This window comes from Pleuronectes platessa, chromosome 20, assembly GCF_947347685.1.
Source record: "Pleuronectes platessa chromosome 20, fPlePla1.1, whole genome shotgun sequence".
Lineage (NCBI taxonomy): Eukaryota > Metazoa > Chordata > Actinopteri > Pleuronectiformes > Pleuronectidae > Pleuronectes > Pleuronectes platessa.
Genome location: NC_070645.1, coordinates 7,529,090 through 7,544,796, shown reverse-complemented (window position 1 = coordinate 7,544,796; position 15,707 = coordinate 7,529,090). Strand labels below are relative to the sequence as shown.

The 15,707-nt window shown below is 43.1% G+C and overlaps 1 protein-coding gene across 2 annotated transcripts; it reads left to right on the top strand.

Annotated features, from left to right (window-relative positions):
* The first annotated feature begins 2,883 nt into the window (after positions 1 to 2,883).
* On the top strand, positions 2,884 to 15,707 carry dlec1 (DLEC1 cilia and flagella associated protein). 2 transcript variants are annotated; one of them, XM_053412436.1, is made up of 40 exons: positions 2,884 to 3,015; positions 3,125 to 3,212; positions 3,753 to 3,936; positions 4,019 to 4,159; positions 4,255 to 4,405; positions 4,511 to 4,624; positions 4,715 to 4,890; positions 5,229 to 5,446; positions 6,122 to 6,206; positions 6,316 to 6,403; positions 6,686 to 6,859; positions 6,975 to 7,111; positions 7,204 to 7,296; positions 7,526 to 7,616; positions 7,708 to 7,870; positions 8,170 to 8,362; positions 8,483 to 8,559; positions 8,821 to 8,983; positions 9,076 to 9,172; positions 9,293 to 9,423; positions 9,544 to 9,696; positions 9,772 to 9,902; positions 10,119 to 10,269; positions 10,749 to 10,865; positions 11,006 to 11,127; positions 11,265 to 11,447; positions 11,533 to 11,600; positions 11,694 to 11,845; positions 11,933 to 12,048; positions 12,141 to 12,211; positions 12,635 to 12,855; positions 12,987 to 13,139; positions 13,230 to 13,352; positions 13,460 to 13,554; positions 13,719 to 13,806; positions 13,927 to 14,124; positions 14,213 to 14,374; positions 14,865 to 15,015; positions 15,351 to 15,465; positions 15,552 to 15,707. In XM_053412436.1, exons 3-40 carry the CDS (start codon positions 3,844 to 3,846, stop codon positions 15,664 to 15,666), a joined length of 5,070 nt encoding a protein of 1,689 aa, XP_053268411.1. In that variant the 5' UTR covers positions 2,884 to 3,015; positions 3,125 to 3,212; positions 3,753 to 3,843; the 3' UTR covers positions 15,667 to 15,707. The 2 variants fall into 2 exon arrangements, with proteins under 2 accessions (XP_053268411.1, XP_053268410.1); XM_053412435.1 differs by having other exon boundaries at positions 4,252 to 4,405.

Genomic DNA, 15,707 nt, shown 5'->3' with positions numbered 1-15,707 from the left:
CCGGTCCGACCAGTCCACCACTGGGTGTTCTCGTATAACTTCATTCTGCAGCCAATGAAAACTAAGTTCAACTAACACAGACTAAAAATAAACATACTCACCAGGACCTTACATTGATAATAATTAGTTTTAATGGCATGTACATTAAACTGATGTTGTTGTGTAAAAGTTTGTGGTATTCTGCCACCTAAAGGGTGTTTTGATTTATTCAGGGTGTTGCCCCATGTCTCGTACAGACCTGCCATTTACATTGTGACGCGTGTTCATGCCACATTCCTCTACCTTTTGACAGCACACACTTCATGTAGGGACTATCAGCATTCCATATCACGCCATGTTTGTGTTTGTTAGTTATACGTGAGGTCTTAACAGGTTGTAGGCCTGATGGCAGCAGCTGAAACCAGAGATTCGTAACAGACATATGAGGGCATGGCGTGTTGTTTTAAGCCCAGAAGAATGCGTTAAATAAACTAAATCACAGTTGAACAGAGTGGGTGTTAGTTAACTTGACAACTAACACCCATTGTGAACACCAAACCGCACTTTCTGACCTGGTGTCACTGATCAGAAAACCTTCAAAGCGCAGAGTAGTGTTTGTGCATTGGTCCTCTTCATTGTGAGTGTCATATCTGAGGGTCGAGACAGATCCCTCTTTGTGATTATCAGCGTCTGCCAGCCTCTTCTGTCCCACATGAACTCTGGTGCTCGGGCAAGTCTTGTGGAAAAACTGCTTTCTTCTGACGGGACCACGAGGAGCCACAAAGCCCAGCTCAACAATCGCCTCTTTGAGAATCCCACTGGAGCACCACATGAGCCGATCGCCACAGTCAGGGATTTTGGAATCTTGACCTCCTAAAATCAAAACTTTTGACAATGATGTTTTCTAACCGCCTGAGGCCTCAGGCAAATGCTTTGGTTTGATTCTATGATGCTTTGAAAAGTATTTGCATGACAGAGTATTGTGAAACCAGCTCTGCTTACATGACCTTAGTATCTGTTAGTACGTCTGCACTACTGCGCTATTCAATTCTAGCTGGATGAGTTAATGGAAGGTTCCAAAGGTAATAGTGACAATGCCACACCTCGTATGACGGCACAGAATTTGGGTGTGATTGTTTAATAAACATGTTGCATTTGTTCTCCTGATTGTCTGCCTCACGTAGCAAGTGGCAGCTGAATGTCAAAGATGAATGTGAGCTGGTGATCTATTACTGCACCTTCAATAAAGAATTTGTCAGGTAACTTAATGATTGTTCACTAAACCGATGTTGGTTTAGTCCACAAACGATATTCTCTCCTCTTACTTAAATGAAAGACATGTGTTAGATATGATTTTCTGATGACTATGAATACAAATAAATAATCAAATACAATATTAACTTTTCCCTGTCTTGTATTGCTTATGGTCTGTAATGTGGCCTTTAAGTTGCATCAGAAATATGTCATATTTAGGGCCCTCAACATTACTCAATAACTATTGCATAATATTTAAATTCATGAAGATTTGATAAACGTTTAGTTTCAGTAACTTTTAAGGAATATGTACTTGATATATTTAGCCTATTTATTGCAAATATAAGATAAGAATAATCTCTCAAATAAAATATTCCCTCATCCCCAGTGAAAATAAAAATAAATGAAATAAATAGTATTGAGACAAAAACGTATAATGTATGGTTTAAGTATTTTAATGTTTGTCTGTTTTGAATATATTTGAGAGAATGAAAAATTAAATTACGTAAAATAAGTAAGTTGCGATTTATGCAATTTCTCTTTCGCCTGTAGGGGGAGCCCTCACCCCAATGGCGTGTCGCTATGGCAACCCCTGTACACAAAGATGGCCGACAGGCAACAGTCAGTAGGAACTTAGTTAACTGAAGTTGTAGCTGCTTCTTTTAGTAATTCATTGTGTTCTATAACGCGCCATATTCTAGACGTTATCTTTACGAGCTTCACTTCTTGCGCGTCCACCTTGCGAACTCTCAGCCGTGAAGCTAGTGACAGTTAGCTTCAGCTTTTAGCCTCCATGGCAGCTGCTGCGGAAGAACCGGGGAGACGACAGGTGACTCGACAGGTGACCCGTGTGTGAGCAGCCACAGACCCGCTTCAGGGGATACACAGGTACGATCAACAGTAGCCTTCTTCACTCTTAACTCCATGCTAACAACTGCTAGCATGAAGCCCCCCCCCCCCCCCCCCCCCCCCGAACGCACAGCCGGTTCCTCATCCAGCCCAGGAGCCGAGTGGAGAAGAGGGGACGTGGGAGGAAAGGGATGAGGGAACAAAGGTACGCTCATTGTTTGCTGGGGTATTGACATTGTGGGTCACATTAAAAAAACATGTATGGATTATAGTTGATGAAACACAAGAAGTCCTTTGCCTCAGTGCAGACAACTGTTGTCCACGACCCACAACAGGGACAGCTGGGGGACTACTTGTCCTTTTGTTTTTTGTGAGTGTGTGGTAACTTATAACTGTAATTTAAATATCTAACTGTCCTTCTTTGTGAAATATATGATTGAGATTGAGTTAACCGTACATATGGATGAGTTGGTTTTTTACTGTAGGTGTTAAATATCAGTTTGTTGTCGGTTTATATGTTGTGTCATGGCTGTGTTTTCACTTATACCTCAAATCCACACAGCGTACATGACTGGGTATTATGGGTCAACAGGAAGCCTCAGTGGTCATGAAGGTAGGCTGCAGGCAGATGCATGCTTCGATAATGTTTCAGTCCTTTTATTCCCGCATTCATTCGTACACAAGGTCAATTTGGAAAATGTAGAAATAGTTGCTTTGCGGTTTTGAAGGGTTTTGTGCCGGTAGCTTGTCACCGTGCTCACCACTTCCTGTGAGACAGCCAAAATGCTCATGTGTTGCTGTGTTTGTGATAATGTGTTGCTGTGTTTGTGCTCTTCCTGTCTTCAAGCTCAACTGATGATCACGTACCAGTCTTCCTGGCAAATCCTTTCGGTGGTGCTTTTCACCGTCTACAGTGTGGGACATGTTAGTGAGGTGTGTCTCAGTGACCGTACACAACACAGGTTCAGTTCCAACACTGCTGATCAGCATCTTTTACTGTGACACGATGCCCAGTAACTCTCTCTATCCTGTCCTGCCTTAGACAACACTGGAGCTGAAAAACCTGACTTCCTCAAGCCGTCATATCCGAGTCAACCCACCTACCACTCCTTACTTCTCTATTGGCCTAGGTGAGTGCTTCCTTATTGCTCTGAATGGATAATACAGCCTTCTGGAGCCCTCCTCTTTGTGAGGAATTCATAGAATATATCAAGAATCAGGGATGGTATCAAAAAGGCATGCCAGAGTTTTCACCATAGACTGCAAATATAGATGGACAATGATTCTCCGCTTCCTCCAGTCCAAAAAAAAGCTCCTACTCGTCCATTTACCGCAACCATGTCAAACTTTTGTCTGAAAGGCCTCAAGACATTTCATCGAGTCTCCATGACACACAAAAATGCTCTAACTTCAGTTCATGTCCCTTTAACTACATGTGTGTAACAATGTAGTTTCTGAATCCCGAATTAATGTGTCGTCTGAAACGAGGTGTTTTCAATGTGTTTTTCACCTAAAAAGATGTAGGTGTATGTAGTGATAGTGGTAGCACCACCTACTGTCAAAAGAAAGTAAGCTGCATCAGGGCCCGAGATCGCAAATACTCAGGACCTTACAGTGCTGCTTCGCAACCTTAGTAATTGATTGTGTCTTGTTTACTCATTATATTGCAGACGTTAACTTTACGAGCTTCACTTCTTGCGCGTCTGACCTGCGAACACTAAGTCGTTAAGCTAGTGACAGTTAGCTTAAGCCTTGGCCTCGATGGAAGCTGCTTTGGAAGAACCGGAGACGAGTCAACACTCAACAGTTGACACAGGTTTGAGCAGCCATAGACCCACCTCAGGAGAATCACAGGTATGATGAACAGCGGCCTTTTCCCTCTTAACTTCATGCTAACAACTGCTAACATGAAGCTACTTCATTATTGGAATTTCAGGATATTTCCCATATATTGGCAAACACTTTCAAAGACCTCTACACGCAAGGCATCTTTGGGACAGGCTCTTTGAACGACCTCATCAAGAAAGAGAGTGATTGGAGCAGCTCCCATGACAAATATGTGGAGGAGCTGCAGCAGGTGACCTCACACTGCCATTACAACCATAATATTCAGAGTCAATGGATAAATGATTATTATCGTTGTATGTTTTTTTTTTTTAAATCACACAGCAGGCTAACTCTGAATACAGACGCTGTATACAAGAGGCAGACATGTTGGAGAGTCACATAATTCATGCCAGAAATCAAGCTACAGCCATAGAAAGCCAGGAATACAAGAGACTAAATCCAGGGGGCGTTTGTGATCAAGAGGGCATCTTTACAGGTCAGACAGTAAGGTTTTATTAATTGATGTATTATATTTCTGCACAGCTATCTTGTTTATTATTAATAACAAAGATAAATATACTGGTACAATTTTTTATTTCAGTCCAATCAGCCTTTTCCTGGTGTGTAGACAGTGATCTCCTCGAAATGCACAACCTGATTTCCCCCCAGGACTACTTACCCACACAAAAACCACGAGTCAGACCACCACCACCAGGTACCTGACCCTCTCTTTTGGACCCATCTTAAATTATTAATGACTCATGCTTTTTCACCTTTGTGTTTCTCTCATCCTGTTTCTTGTCAGTAAAATTGAATCCTGCCAAGTCCACCATCTCCTATGCCATGCACATGTCCAAGGAACCACAGGATGATGGTTATACGCTCATTCCCAGTCCAGAAAAGACTGTGTTGAATAAGTCCGACCTCAGCCTGATGTTTGAGTCAAGCTTAGAAACACCAAGGGAGAATACTCCCAGTGAGGTGAGGAGTCAGCAGTCAATCAGTCGGAGCTGAAAAGAGTAATACTTCAATACTTCAAGCAATAACAATTTATGAATATATACTGAGATTTTTCTCTAAAAGTGATTTACAAAAAAACAAATGAAGACATTGAAATAGAGAAATAAACATCATAGGATTAAACAATAGGAGGAAACATCAAGAAAATTACATTATCAATAGGATTCCCTCTGAGTTCTGAGAATCCACACAACAGAAAACTCTGATCTGGCAAGGCCGAGTTCCTCTGGGAAGGAGAGAGCTGTAGTTACATTACAAAGCATCATTCAATGATGCTCATAACATTCTGTGTGTTTCAGAGGCCGAATCAGTCCAAACCCAGCCCGAAGTGGAAGCCAAGCGCGAAAGAGAAGGCGGAGGTGAGGGATGTGCTCAAGAGGCTGAAAGATCGACACACCTTCCTTCGGAATCCTCACTTCCTTCCCCCGAACGCTCAGCATGGCGGCAGGTCCCTCATCCAGCCCAGTAGCAGAGTGGTGAAGAGGGAGGGTGGGAGTGAAGGGATGAGGGAACAAAGGTACCCGGAATGTGCTGATGATGATATCAGTTTACAGTAAATGTGCATTGTTTGGTTACAAGGCCAGAAATATAAAAAGACAGGGTATTTACATAGTGGGCCACATTGAAATCATTTATGGGTTATAGTTGATGAAATATAATGAAGGTAGGTCAGACGATGAAAACACAAGTGCCCTTTGCCTCAGTGCAGACAACTGTCCATCTCATATTTTGCTTGTGTATACAAACGCTGTTGTTCACTACCAACAACAGGGACAGCTGCGGGAATACAACGTCCTTTGTATTGTGAACGTGTGGTATCTCGGAAACTGTCATTTGACTGTTCATATGCATGGATGAGTTGATTTTTTACTATACGTGTTAAAAGTCAGTTTGTTGTTGGTTCATATGTTGTGTCATGGCTGTGTTTTCATTTATACCTCAAATGCACACAGTGGTTGCACGCCTCAGTAGTCATGAAGGTAGGCTGCAGGCAGATGCAGGCTTTGATAATGTTTCAGTCCTTTTATTCCCGCATTCATTCAAACACAAGGTCAATTTGGAAAATGTAGAAATAGTTGCTTTGCGGTTTTGAAGGGTTTTGTGCCGGCAGCTTGTCACCGTGCTCACCACTTCCTGGGAGACAGCCAAACTGCTCATGTGTTGCTGTGTTTGTGCTCTTCCTGTCTTCAAGCTCAACTGATGACCCCGTTCCAGTCTTCCTGGCAAATCCTTCGGTGGTGCTTTTTACTGACTACATTGTGGGACATGTTAGTGAGGTGTGTCTCAGTGACCGTACACAACACAGGTTCAGTTCCAACACTGCTGATCAGCATCTTTTACTGTGACACGATGCATAGTAACATTCTCTATCCTGTCCTGCCTTAGACAACACTGGAGCTGAAAAACTTGACTTCCTCAAGCCGTCATATCCGAGTCAACCCACCTACCACTCCTTACTTCTCTATTGGCCTAGGTGAGTGCTTCCTTATTGCTCTGAATGGATAATACAGCTATCTGAGGTCCTCCTCTTTGTGAGGAAGTCATCAAATATATCAAGAATCAGAGATGGTATCATAAAGGAATGCCAGAGTTAGACATGCAGCTAAACGATTTTGGCGTTATCGTTGCATACATGTAAACACTAACACCACCTGCTGTAACAAACACAGATGATAGGAAGATAAAATGCAATGTGAATGTAGAGTTACACTGATTCATTGCAAGGGAAGAGAGATTTTCACATATGTTTTGACAGGGCGATTCCCTGGTGAGGGTGGTGTTGTTGCCCCCGGGATGAGCTGTAAGTACACGGTGCAGTTCACTCCAGACTCCTTGGCGGACTATGAGGACTTCATACTGGTAGAGAGCCATGTGGAGACCCTGCTGGTGGTGCCCATCGCCGCCAAGCGACCCCCTCCAATTCTCACCTGTAGGTCTCATTGCTATCTGCCAACCTAACCTGTTACAGTGTGTTTGTTCATTAGTCGTTAGTTAGTTCATTTTGCCATAATTTGTTGATATATTTTCTCCTTATTATCATGTAGTACCAAGAATTCTGGATTGTGGCTACTGTCTGATTGGTGGAGTGAAATTTGTTGAGTTTCTGTGCCGGAACATTGGTCTCAGCGCCGGGACGTTCTGCGTCATCCCAAAGAACCAGTGGCCAGCCTCAAACCTCAGGGTAGAAATCAGACTCACAATAACTGTATCGGAAGCTTTGATTGTGAAAAGAAGAATTCTCGTGTGTTTGACAGGTTCTCTTTTTTCATGTAGTCCGTGGCCAGAACATACTTTTCTGAGCAGCCACCCTTTGCAATCAGCCCGTCTCTTTTTGTGCTGCAGCCTGGAGAGGCCACAGTCGTGGAGGTGAGAGGAGGAACTGTAAAAATGTATCTGCAATAATTCAAAAACATGGTACATTTTAATGGAATAAAATGTCATATAGTATCAGCTCTATCCATTTAGATTTGACGTATACTTGAGATACAGTGGGGCCAGTCTGAGTATACTTGCCACTTTTGAGACACAAGTTTCCCTTCTCTGCAGCTCTGTGTGTTTCAGATTTGTGCAGCATCATATATATGTGTGTTTGCAGGTGGTTTTCTTCCCCATCATTGCTGCGAAGAGCTGTCAGGTTTTCACAGTCGTCTGTGACAACTGCCAGGTGAAAGACATCTCCATCGAAGGTGAACCTCTTTGGAGTTTCTAAGAGCTGTAGCGATGATTTACTCCTCTTTTGTAAGGTTAAGTAGGATATAAATTGTGTTTGTTTTCCAGGTGAAGGTCAGATGATCGCTTTCGAGCTCGTGTCCGTGTCTGGGGAGAAGGAGCGTCTTGTAATCGGGGAAGTGCACGACCTCACTGCAGAGCACTTTGTCCGTTTCAGCTCATGCAACCCTCACTCCATGAAGCATAAAAAAATCATCATTAGAAACAATGTGTAAGCTTCACACCTTGATATATTGTGAAATAGCTCAAAGACTATATTGTATATATATATATTTTTTCAATTGTAATGCCTCTCCTCAACAAATAAACACATCTGTGCCCTTTAAGGCCACAGTAGCAATCATATAGTCGAAGTGTCCCTGAATAAGAAGCTAAATAGTAAGTAACTAACTGACCCCGTGTAAAAAGGGAATTCTCTCTCTCTCTCTCTCTCTCTCTCTCTCTCTCTCTCTCTCTCTCTCTCTCTCTCTCTCTCTCTCTCTCTCTCTCTCTCTCTCTCTCGGGATGAAGCCACGTGGAGCTGCCTTTCCACTGGCAGATCATGAAGCCCAACATCCACCCTCTGCTTCCAGGGGAAACCCCTCTGCCTTCCCATATCCAGTTCCACCTGGCCACAGATGATGCTTTCAGTGTCAGCCCTCTCACAGGCATACTGGCCCCCTGTCAGGACCAAGAGTTCCTGTTAACGTTCGGGCCCACAGAGGTAGAAAAGACATATAAACCGTTTCAGAATCAAAAGAATTTTATATCACAAGTAATGCTGAGCGAATGGATTTTTATGTAACATGTTTTCTGTCATGGATTTTTTTTTAATCTTTGTCAGTTGAAGGACTACCACAGTGTCTGTCACTTGGTGTTGAGAGATGTCCCACAGCTGCAACCTCAGCCCAGTGAAAATAGGTAAAGTTCTTTACATGTGCACTAGTAGAAGTCAGTGTACTGTGATTTCCATGTAACAACAAAAAGGGCACTCAGTAGAGCCCATATATGAACACATCCCAGATCTGCTCCTTTCTCTGCATCAGTGTCGCAGTTTAATGGAATCTCTCTTGGCTTTCTTTTGATGTTCTTAACAGCATACTTACTTTTCTTCAATCTATGCGTGGGTTTGTGTCTCTGTGTTTGTGTTTATGTGTGTGTGTGTGTGGGGGGGAAATCTAGTATCCTCCAGCCTGTGCGCACTGGCTCCAAGTTGAATGATGTCATCGTCATGGAGATAGAAGTCAAGGGGTCAACGGAGCAGTACCAGGTCCTGCTTGATCCCTACGCTGTGGTGATACCTGGAGAGATTTTTATTTGCACCACCACCAAGAGGCCGTTTAAGGTAGTTCAGATCACGGTCACATGTCTGATTTCTGTATCTATTCTCTGATAAAACTGTGATGAATAATGTTTTCATTGTATTGCGTGTTTCAGTTGTGGAACCACAGCAAGACCTTCATCTGTTTTCAGTGGGAAAGGATGAACAGCAGCAGCCACATAATAGAAGTAGAGCCCTCTACTGGCCGAATAGGTGTGTTGCTTTATACGATGTAATATGATAGATAAATATTCCCTTTCAATGCACATTGTAATCTTTAAACAACATTTCATATTGTTTGATTTATTCTTTTATTGACGTATTTTTGTACAGAGCAGAATGAGTGCTTTGATTTGGATTTAATTGTGACTGGAGGGAAACCGGAGAGGGTCGTGACCAGTCTGGTTTGCCACATAGAGCACCGACATGAGCCCATCACACTGCCTGTGGAAGTCTCCTTCAAGGTAAGAGTAAACCTGAACACCTTCATCCTTCATCAAATGACTGTACTTCAGGTTTCACAATAAGAGTTTGTATGTCTATGAACTCTGACCTCTCTATGCTCATCATTGGATTTTGCATAGGGTCCCACAGTGACCGTGGGAGTGCCCAGTGTGGACTTTGGGCTCATGAGGCTCGGGGAGCAGACGCAGACCAGCCTACTCCTCACCAACACCACCCAGCTCGAGGCCTCCTGGACTATCGGGGGAAGTCAACATGACCATCAAGACACACAGGTACAATCAGCACAGGTACAATTCCAAATTATCCTTGGGCAAGACACTAAACTCCAAATTGCCTCTGGTTCTTAGATGCTAGTGGAGCCATGCAGAGGTGTGCTGCCCCCCCTGGCCTGTTGCAGTGTGGACGTGATCTTCAAGCCACGTTTCTGTCAGCAGTTTGAAACAGAGCTGGAGCTGGAGGTGGAAAATGGAACCGGATGGTGAGGATGTACAATGAAAACTTTCAGACCTCCTCCTTAAGATTTATCGTAAGGAGTACGTCGATTTGTCCATAGCTGACCGATGTATTTCGAAGCATCTTGAAGAATTTGTGCTAGGGGATGCAGCCTCATCAACAACAGTGCAGAGCATTAATGATGTTATTACTCAGTGGCAGTGATCTGTTGTTAACAAGTTACACCACCTGTGTGTTGCAGTCACCTGTCAGTGCGAGCAGATGTGCAGTCTCCTCAGGTGTGTCTGTTAAACTGTGAGCTGCTCCTCTCTGAGCTCTACGTTGGAGTTCCTGCCAAGGCCGCTGTCACTCTCTTCAACCAGACCCTGCTGCCTGCACACTTTCAATGGAAGGTATGCTGTACCACTTTTTAATTGCTTATATCTCCACGTACAATACGAAGAAGAGTAATAATAACTTATTTGTATTTAACTATGTTTATACCACTTATCTAAACAAGGTGCTTCACAAAATCCTTGGAAAAAATTGTATGAATAAAAATAAAATTATTCAATTACATTTTAAGTGCCAAATCATAACATTCTAAGGTAGGGACCTTAAACTTTATAGAGAAACACAACAGTTCCCGCTATGAGCAAGCACTTTGTTAAGACAAGAGAACCTCCCTCATTAACTGGAATAAACCTCAGTTACTGTTTTGGGAGTAGAAAACTATATATTTTATCTGCTAATGATTTCTAAGATGTTGTTATCAAACCCTCATATAAAGAAATATAATGGAGGCTTGATATGCTGCTGTTAAACCATAAACTGTATTATAAATACCTCTCAATATTATCTGTTGATATCTGCTTGTCATTTTCTCCATCAGGCTCAGCTGCAGGGCAAACAGGCTTCTCTGTGTTCAGCCTCTTTTGACCCCTCCTCTGGTTCTCTGGGACCTAATGCCAGCGTGGAGGTCAGCGTGACTTTTACCTCTCACACAGACGTAAGTACCAGTTGCAGAGCACAAGCTGTCACCACAACTGAAGCTTTAACACCAAAGAGAGAGAGGGCTGCAGTGTTTGCTCCGCTGTCACAGACTCTTATTCTCAGTGTTTTGATATGTGGTGTTTTATCCTCCTGCAGCTGGAGCTGACTGAGATGGCTGCTCTCTGTGAGGTCCGGGGGATGAACTCTTATCTTGTTCTTGTCATCTCGGCTTCCAATATCAAGGAACTCAGCGTGACGTACTCACTGCCAAGTGTCGGGTAGTTACATTTTCTTAAAAGCTTCCAGCCAACCATCCAGCAGCTGAAGCAGCTTAGTGTATTAAGTGTTTAGCAAGTCAAACGCACAGACTGATCATTAGCACTCAAAATATGATCCCCTGGTCTTTGCTTTCCAGCTCCAACCCGGATGATAAAAGCCCCTCGACAATACTCGACTTCGGAGTCGATGTTGTTTGTAAGAGACCTGTAACCAAGCAGTTGCTGATGACCAATCAAACTGCCATCCCCGCTCCTTTCACCATAGAGCCTGAGTATTTCAGCTGCCATGCCTCCAAGCCAAATAACCAGCAAGAGAAAAGGTAAGGCAGGTAACTGTCTGACATAAATAATGCATCAAAGTGTGACTGTGCTGTCAATGTGACACAGGCTGCATCTTAATTGCAGATTCGCATATGTTAAGAAGCCGCTTCACTCCATTCAAGCAAAAATCAAGGGGGAAAAAGCACATGAGGGTATGATTTCACTTTTTATTCTTATTGTTTTTGAATACTTTGAGAATTAAGCAGTTAGGAGTTATGATTTTTTTTTTATCCGTCCATCGTCAGAGTTTGTGAGCAGCCTGCTGGCTCATGGGAAAGGTGCGGCGTTCTTTGTGCTGCCGAACACAGGCACGCTGGGACCGTTTGAGACCCTGACTGTGGATGTGACAGCCTACACTGACATGTGGGGAGAATACAGAGACAATCTCATATGCAAAGTATGATGAGTTATTAGTAGTCGCACATATTCTCGAATTTTGATGTTCACTGGTAAACAATGTTCAAATCGTATTTTCCTCCTGCAGGTGGGGGACCTTGACACCACGCTCATTCAAATACAAATGACAGTGACTGGATGTCCACTCTACTTCCAGATTACAGGCCCGCTAGCAGACGACCAAAACCAAGGGCCGATCATACAGTCCGTACCACTGTCTTCTTATTGAGCATATTAGACGACGACTTTAAATCATTTCAGCAACGTAAAATATCTTTTATGTTTTGCTTCGTCAGGTTTGGAATGCATGTATCTGGAGGGGACACAGTCTCCCGCTCTCTTCGCATCAACAATCCCACCATGCATAGTAAGTATAATAATATTAATATATAAAACATCCTGGGTAAGTGGAAAGGCTCATATATCCTTTCATTTGGGTTTACAGCAGTTGTCCATCCATTATCTATACCACTTTTTCTCTGAGGGTGACAGGGGGGCTGCAGATAAACTGCAATCATAGTATAATATTTCCTGTTTTTGGAGGTATGTGTTGCCTTTTAACATAAAATTGTTTTTTCTTATTTGCTTTTAACAGAGAGAATAAATTGATCAATAGAAGAATAAGAAAATGATTTAGCAACTTTGAAATGTCATTGTGTGTTGCCTGTTGAAGTCGTTTTTCTTAGCTGGTAAACATTCTCTTCTGTCAGTGTAGAAAGCTTGTGTATTTTACTACCTTGGCTTTTGGGCTTAATAAAGTTATCTAAACTAAATCCTTATTTTGTGTCAGACATTCGCATGGACTGGGAGACGTACAACATCGATCATAACGACCACAGACTGGTGGATGTTGTGGTGAAGTGCGGACCCGCCTTCCCAATCAAAGACGCTGATGGCAATGAGGTGTTGAGCGGAGCCTTGAGACTTTCTGATGGAAACATTCAAACAGGCCGGGAAAGGATTCGCCCTCCAGGCTCTGATGGATCGAGCTCCTCCCTCCAGAGCCAGATTGTGAGCTCATTTAAGACCTCACAGCTAACAAGATTTTTACGATTTGACCTCTGGGAAATTGTTATTGCTACAATACCAGTAAGTAGTCTGCTTTTTTCTTTTACTGGCTCAAATTCTCTGATGGATTTCAGGACACGGACGAGGAGGAGATGAGTGATGGCTGTGACGAAAATGAAGCCTCTTTTTATCCCTTTCCTGCGAATGAAAAACTCTTCTCTGTCCACATCCGCCCTCACATGGGCAACCTCTCCGATTATCCCTACTGCATCACGCCTCAGCAAATCGTATGTTCGTTAGATTGTGTCGACATATATTTATTTGACCCCTGAAACGGAACAATAATGACGTGTTTTCCTCTTGTGGTGCATTCAAAGGTGATTCCAGCAAAGGGCAGCGGCACATTCCACGTATCTTTCACTCCTTTGACTCTGTCTGGTTCTGCTCTTGAGTCGAGATGTGTGGGCTTAGCTCTGGGCTTCATGAGTCTAGACTCAAAGGTAACATGCTTGTTATAAAAGATTTACAAAAATAAAACCTGGAAAAGGCAAAAGGAAGGAGACTGATTAACCCAATCTCCTTTATTGTTTTGTGTTTGTGTCCACAGGCGGCTGCCTGTGTCCCGGGTAAAGTTGAAAGAGCTCAGGGTTTGGATTTGGAGCCTCTCAGGCTGGATCTTCTAGCAGCCGTTAATCCCGCAGTGTGAGCAATAACAAGCACAATATTGATGTTCCCCAAACCCCAGATGCATCCCACTCAATTTATGCTCCCTAAATAAAATAAATCAGCAGAGCTTAGGCAAAAATGCAGCTCAGAGGTGGTCCGATTAAGTTGCATATCTTCCTCTCGGCTCCCTGTTGCTGCAGGCTGGTGGTGGAGATGGAGAAAGACGATGGGGTGCTGCAGTTTCATGCCTCCACAGGTGATTTACAGAGGGCACCATCGGAGAGAGAGGTCAGTCTGAGATATATCGACAACACTCATTAACTGTGCTCTGACACGAGGTTCACACAAGAGGTATAAGTCCCAGGGGGTTTTCAGTATTCCTGATTTCTGCATTGATTTGTCCAACAGCTGATAGTGAAGGAATTTGATATCACAAAGAGCCTCCAGCTGAAAAACACCTTGGAGATGCCACTTCACTTCAGGCTGGGAACTCAGCCTCCGTTCACAGTGCTCAGACCACAGCCTCGCGTGAGGACCAGCAGCTCCAGCAACTCGCCGACTGGTGACAGAGATTCTCTGGTGCTGCAACCACAAAAAAGCATGCAGGTGCGATGGGGGAAATGAACAGAGGTGCTCATGGCCTGAGTGGAATACAGATGGCGGTGTTTTGTGATGTTTTGTCTGTGGATTTTAGGTGAAAGTGGCGTTCCACTGCTCCCGGTGTCTTCTGGACCATGTGAACCAGGCAGATGAGGACGTCCCCCCTGGGGTGACGTTGATCCAAGATGCCAATGGGCCGAGGAAGCTGAGGTTCCAGCAAAACCTCCTGATTCACTTCAGCAACAACAGCCTGCAGGTCAAACTTTGTAGTGAATCTGAAGAGAATTGGGATAAAATGGGATTAAACTTTATCGATCACATCAAAATCACATGTTACAGCAGCTGATAGTCAAAATGATGTAGACAAGAGAGCAAGTGAAAGTAGAAATAGAATTAAAAATAGGCAATACAAATAAAAAACATAGCTGTGTTCTTATCAGGGGATATTTCAGGTTCATTTCTCGATAGTGGGAGGAGGTGGAGACATCTTTATTTAAAGCCTTTCATATATAGATAGGTATAATTTTACATAATAAACTTATATATACACATATCGAATAATATAATTGGTTTATGTTATTGAAAGCAAAATATTTTTTTAATTTATGTTGAGTAGTTGGTGTTTGATATGAAAAACAGTGCTACATTACAACATGCTGATGTTAAAAAGTCTGACAACAGTTTAATGAAATGATACCGTGGATTAATTTGGAGATAACTGTATATTTCCTCTCTGCTCTGATCAGACCGTCCCTCTCTGTGCATTTCTGGATCTTTCCGCTCTGCGGCTGTCCACCCAGAGCATCAACTTTGGGTTCTGCTACGTGGGCCAGATGCAGACAAGGGAAATGAACCTCTACTGTTGTGGAGTTCAAACATATTGGAAATCAGTTATAGGTAAGCATATAGGCTCTGGGGTTTGTTTGAGCCCAGCAAGCGATTTAAAAGACGTGTTTCACACCCAGCGTATAACTAAAGCCCAATTAAGGCCTAGCTATCAATTAGATGACTATTGAACAAAATACAGAGACACCTATAAGAATCACTGTAGGATTCACTTTCTACTGAAATCTGGTAAAAAGTCAATTATATTGATACCAACTGCCACACTGGGAATTGTCTGATGTTTGTATATCTATGATGTAACACAAACATTCTGATCTTTTAACCTATTTGTTATAACCTGCATGTGAAGTCTGTGAGTTTCACTGAATGTGTGTGTCTTTGTGTAGAGTCAGATGAGGAGGAGTCGTTTGTGTTCAGAGTGACACCAGACTTTGGGCTTCTCAGGCCCAACGAATATGTCAGCAGCTGCAGAGAGTGTCTCCAGATCAGCTTCACTCCCAGGTAACAAACAAACACTATTACATTACTATGTTGACACAGTGATTATTCCAGAGTACAAGATGTCTTCTCTTTGTTGCCTGTTGTAGTGAGGACAGAGAGTTCAGAGCCACGGTGCTGATCCAGTCTCCTCTGGTGAAGACCCCCCTCACGCTGCAGCTCCAGGGCACTGGGTCATTTGATGAAGCATACTCGTCAAACTAGATGTTCCTGTCACCCAATCACCACCTGCTGCATAACCTGGT

What these genes read in the sequence shown, in the direction of transcription:
- dlec1 (XM_053412435.1), top strand. Translation starts at nt 3,844, where the DNA reads ATGGAAGCTGCTTTGGAAGAACCGGAGACGAGTCAACACTCAACAGTT. An exon ending in TACTCACTGCCAAGTGTCGG is followed by an intron (nt 11,128 to 11,264) that starts GTAGTTACATTT and finishes TTTGCTTTCCAG; the next exon opens with CTCCAACCCGGATGATAAAA. An exon ending in AACCAAGGGCCGATCATACA is followed by an intron (nt 12,049 to 12,140) that starts GTCCGTACCACT and finishes TTGCTTCGTCAG; the next exon opens with GTTTGGAATGCATGTATCTG.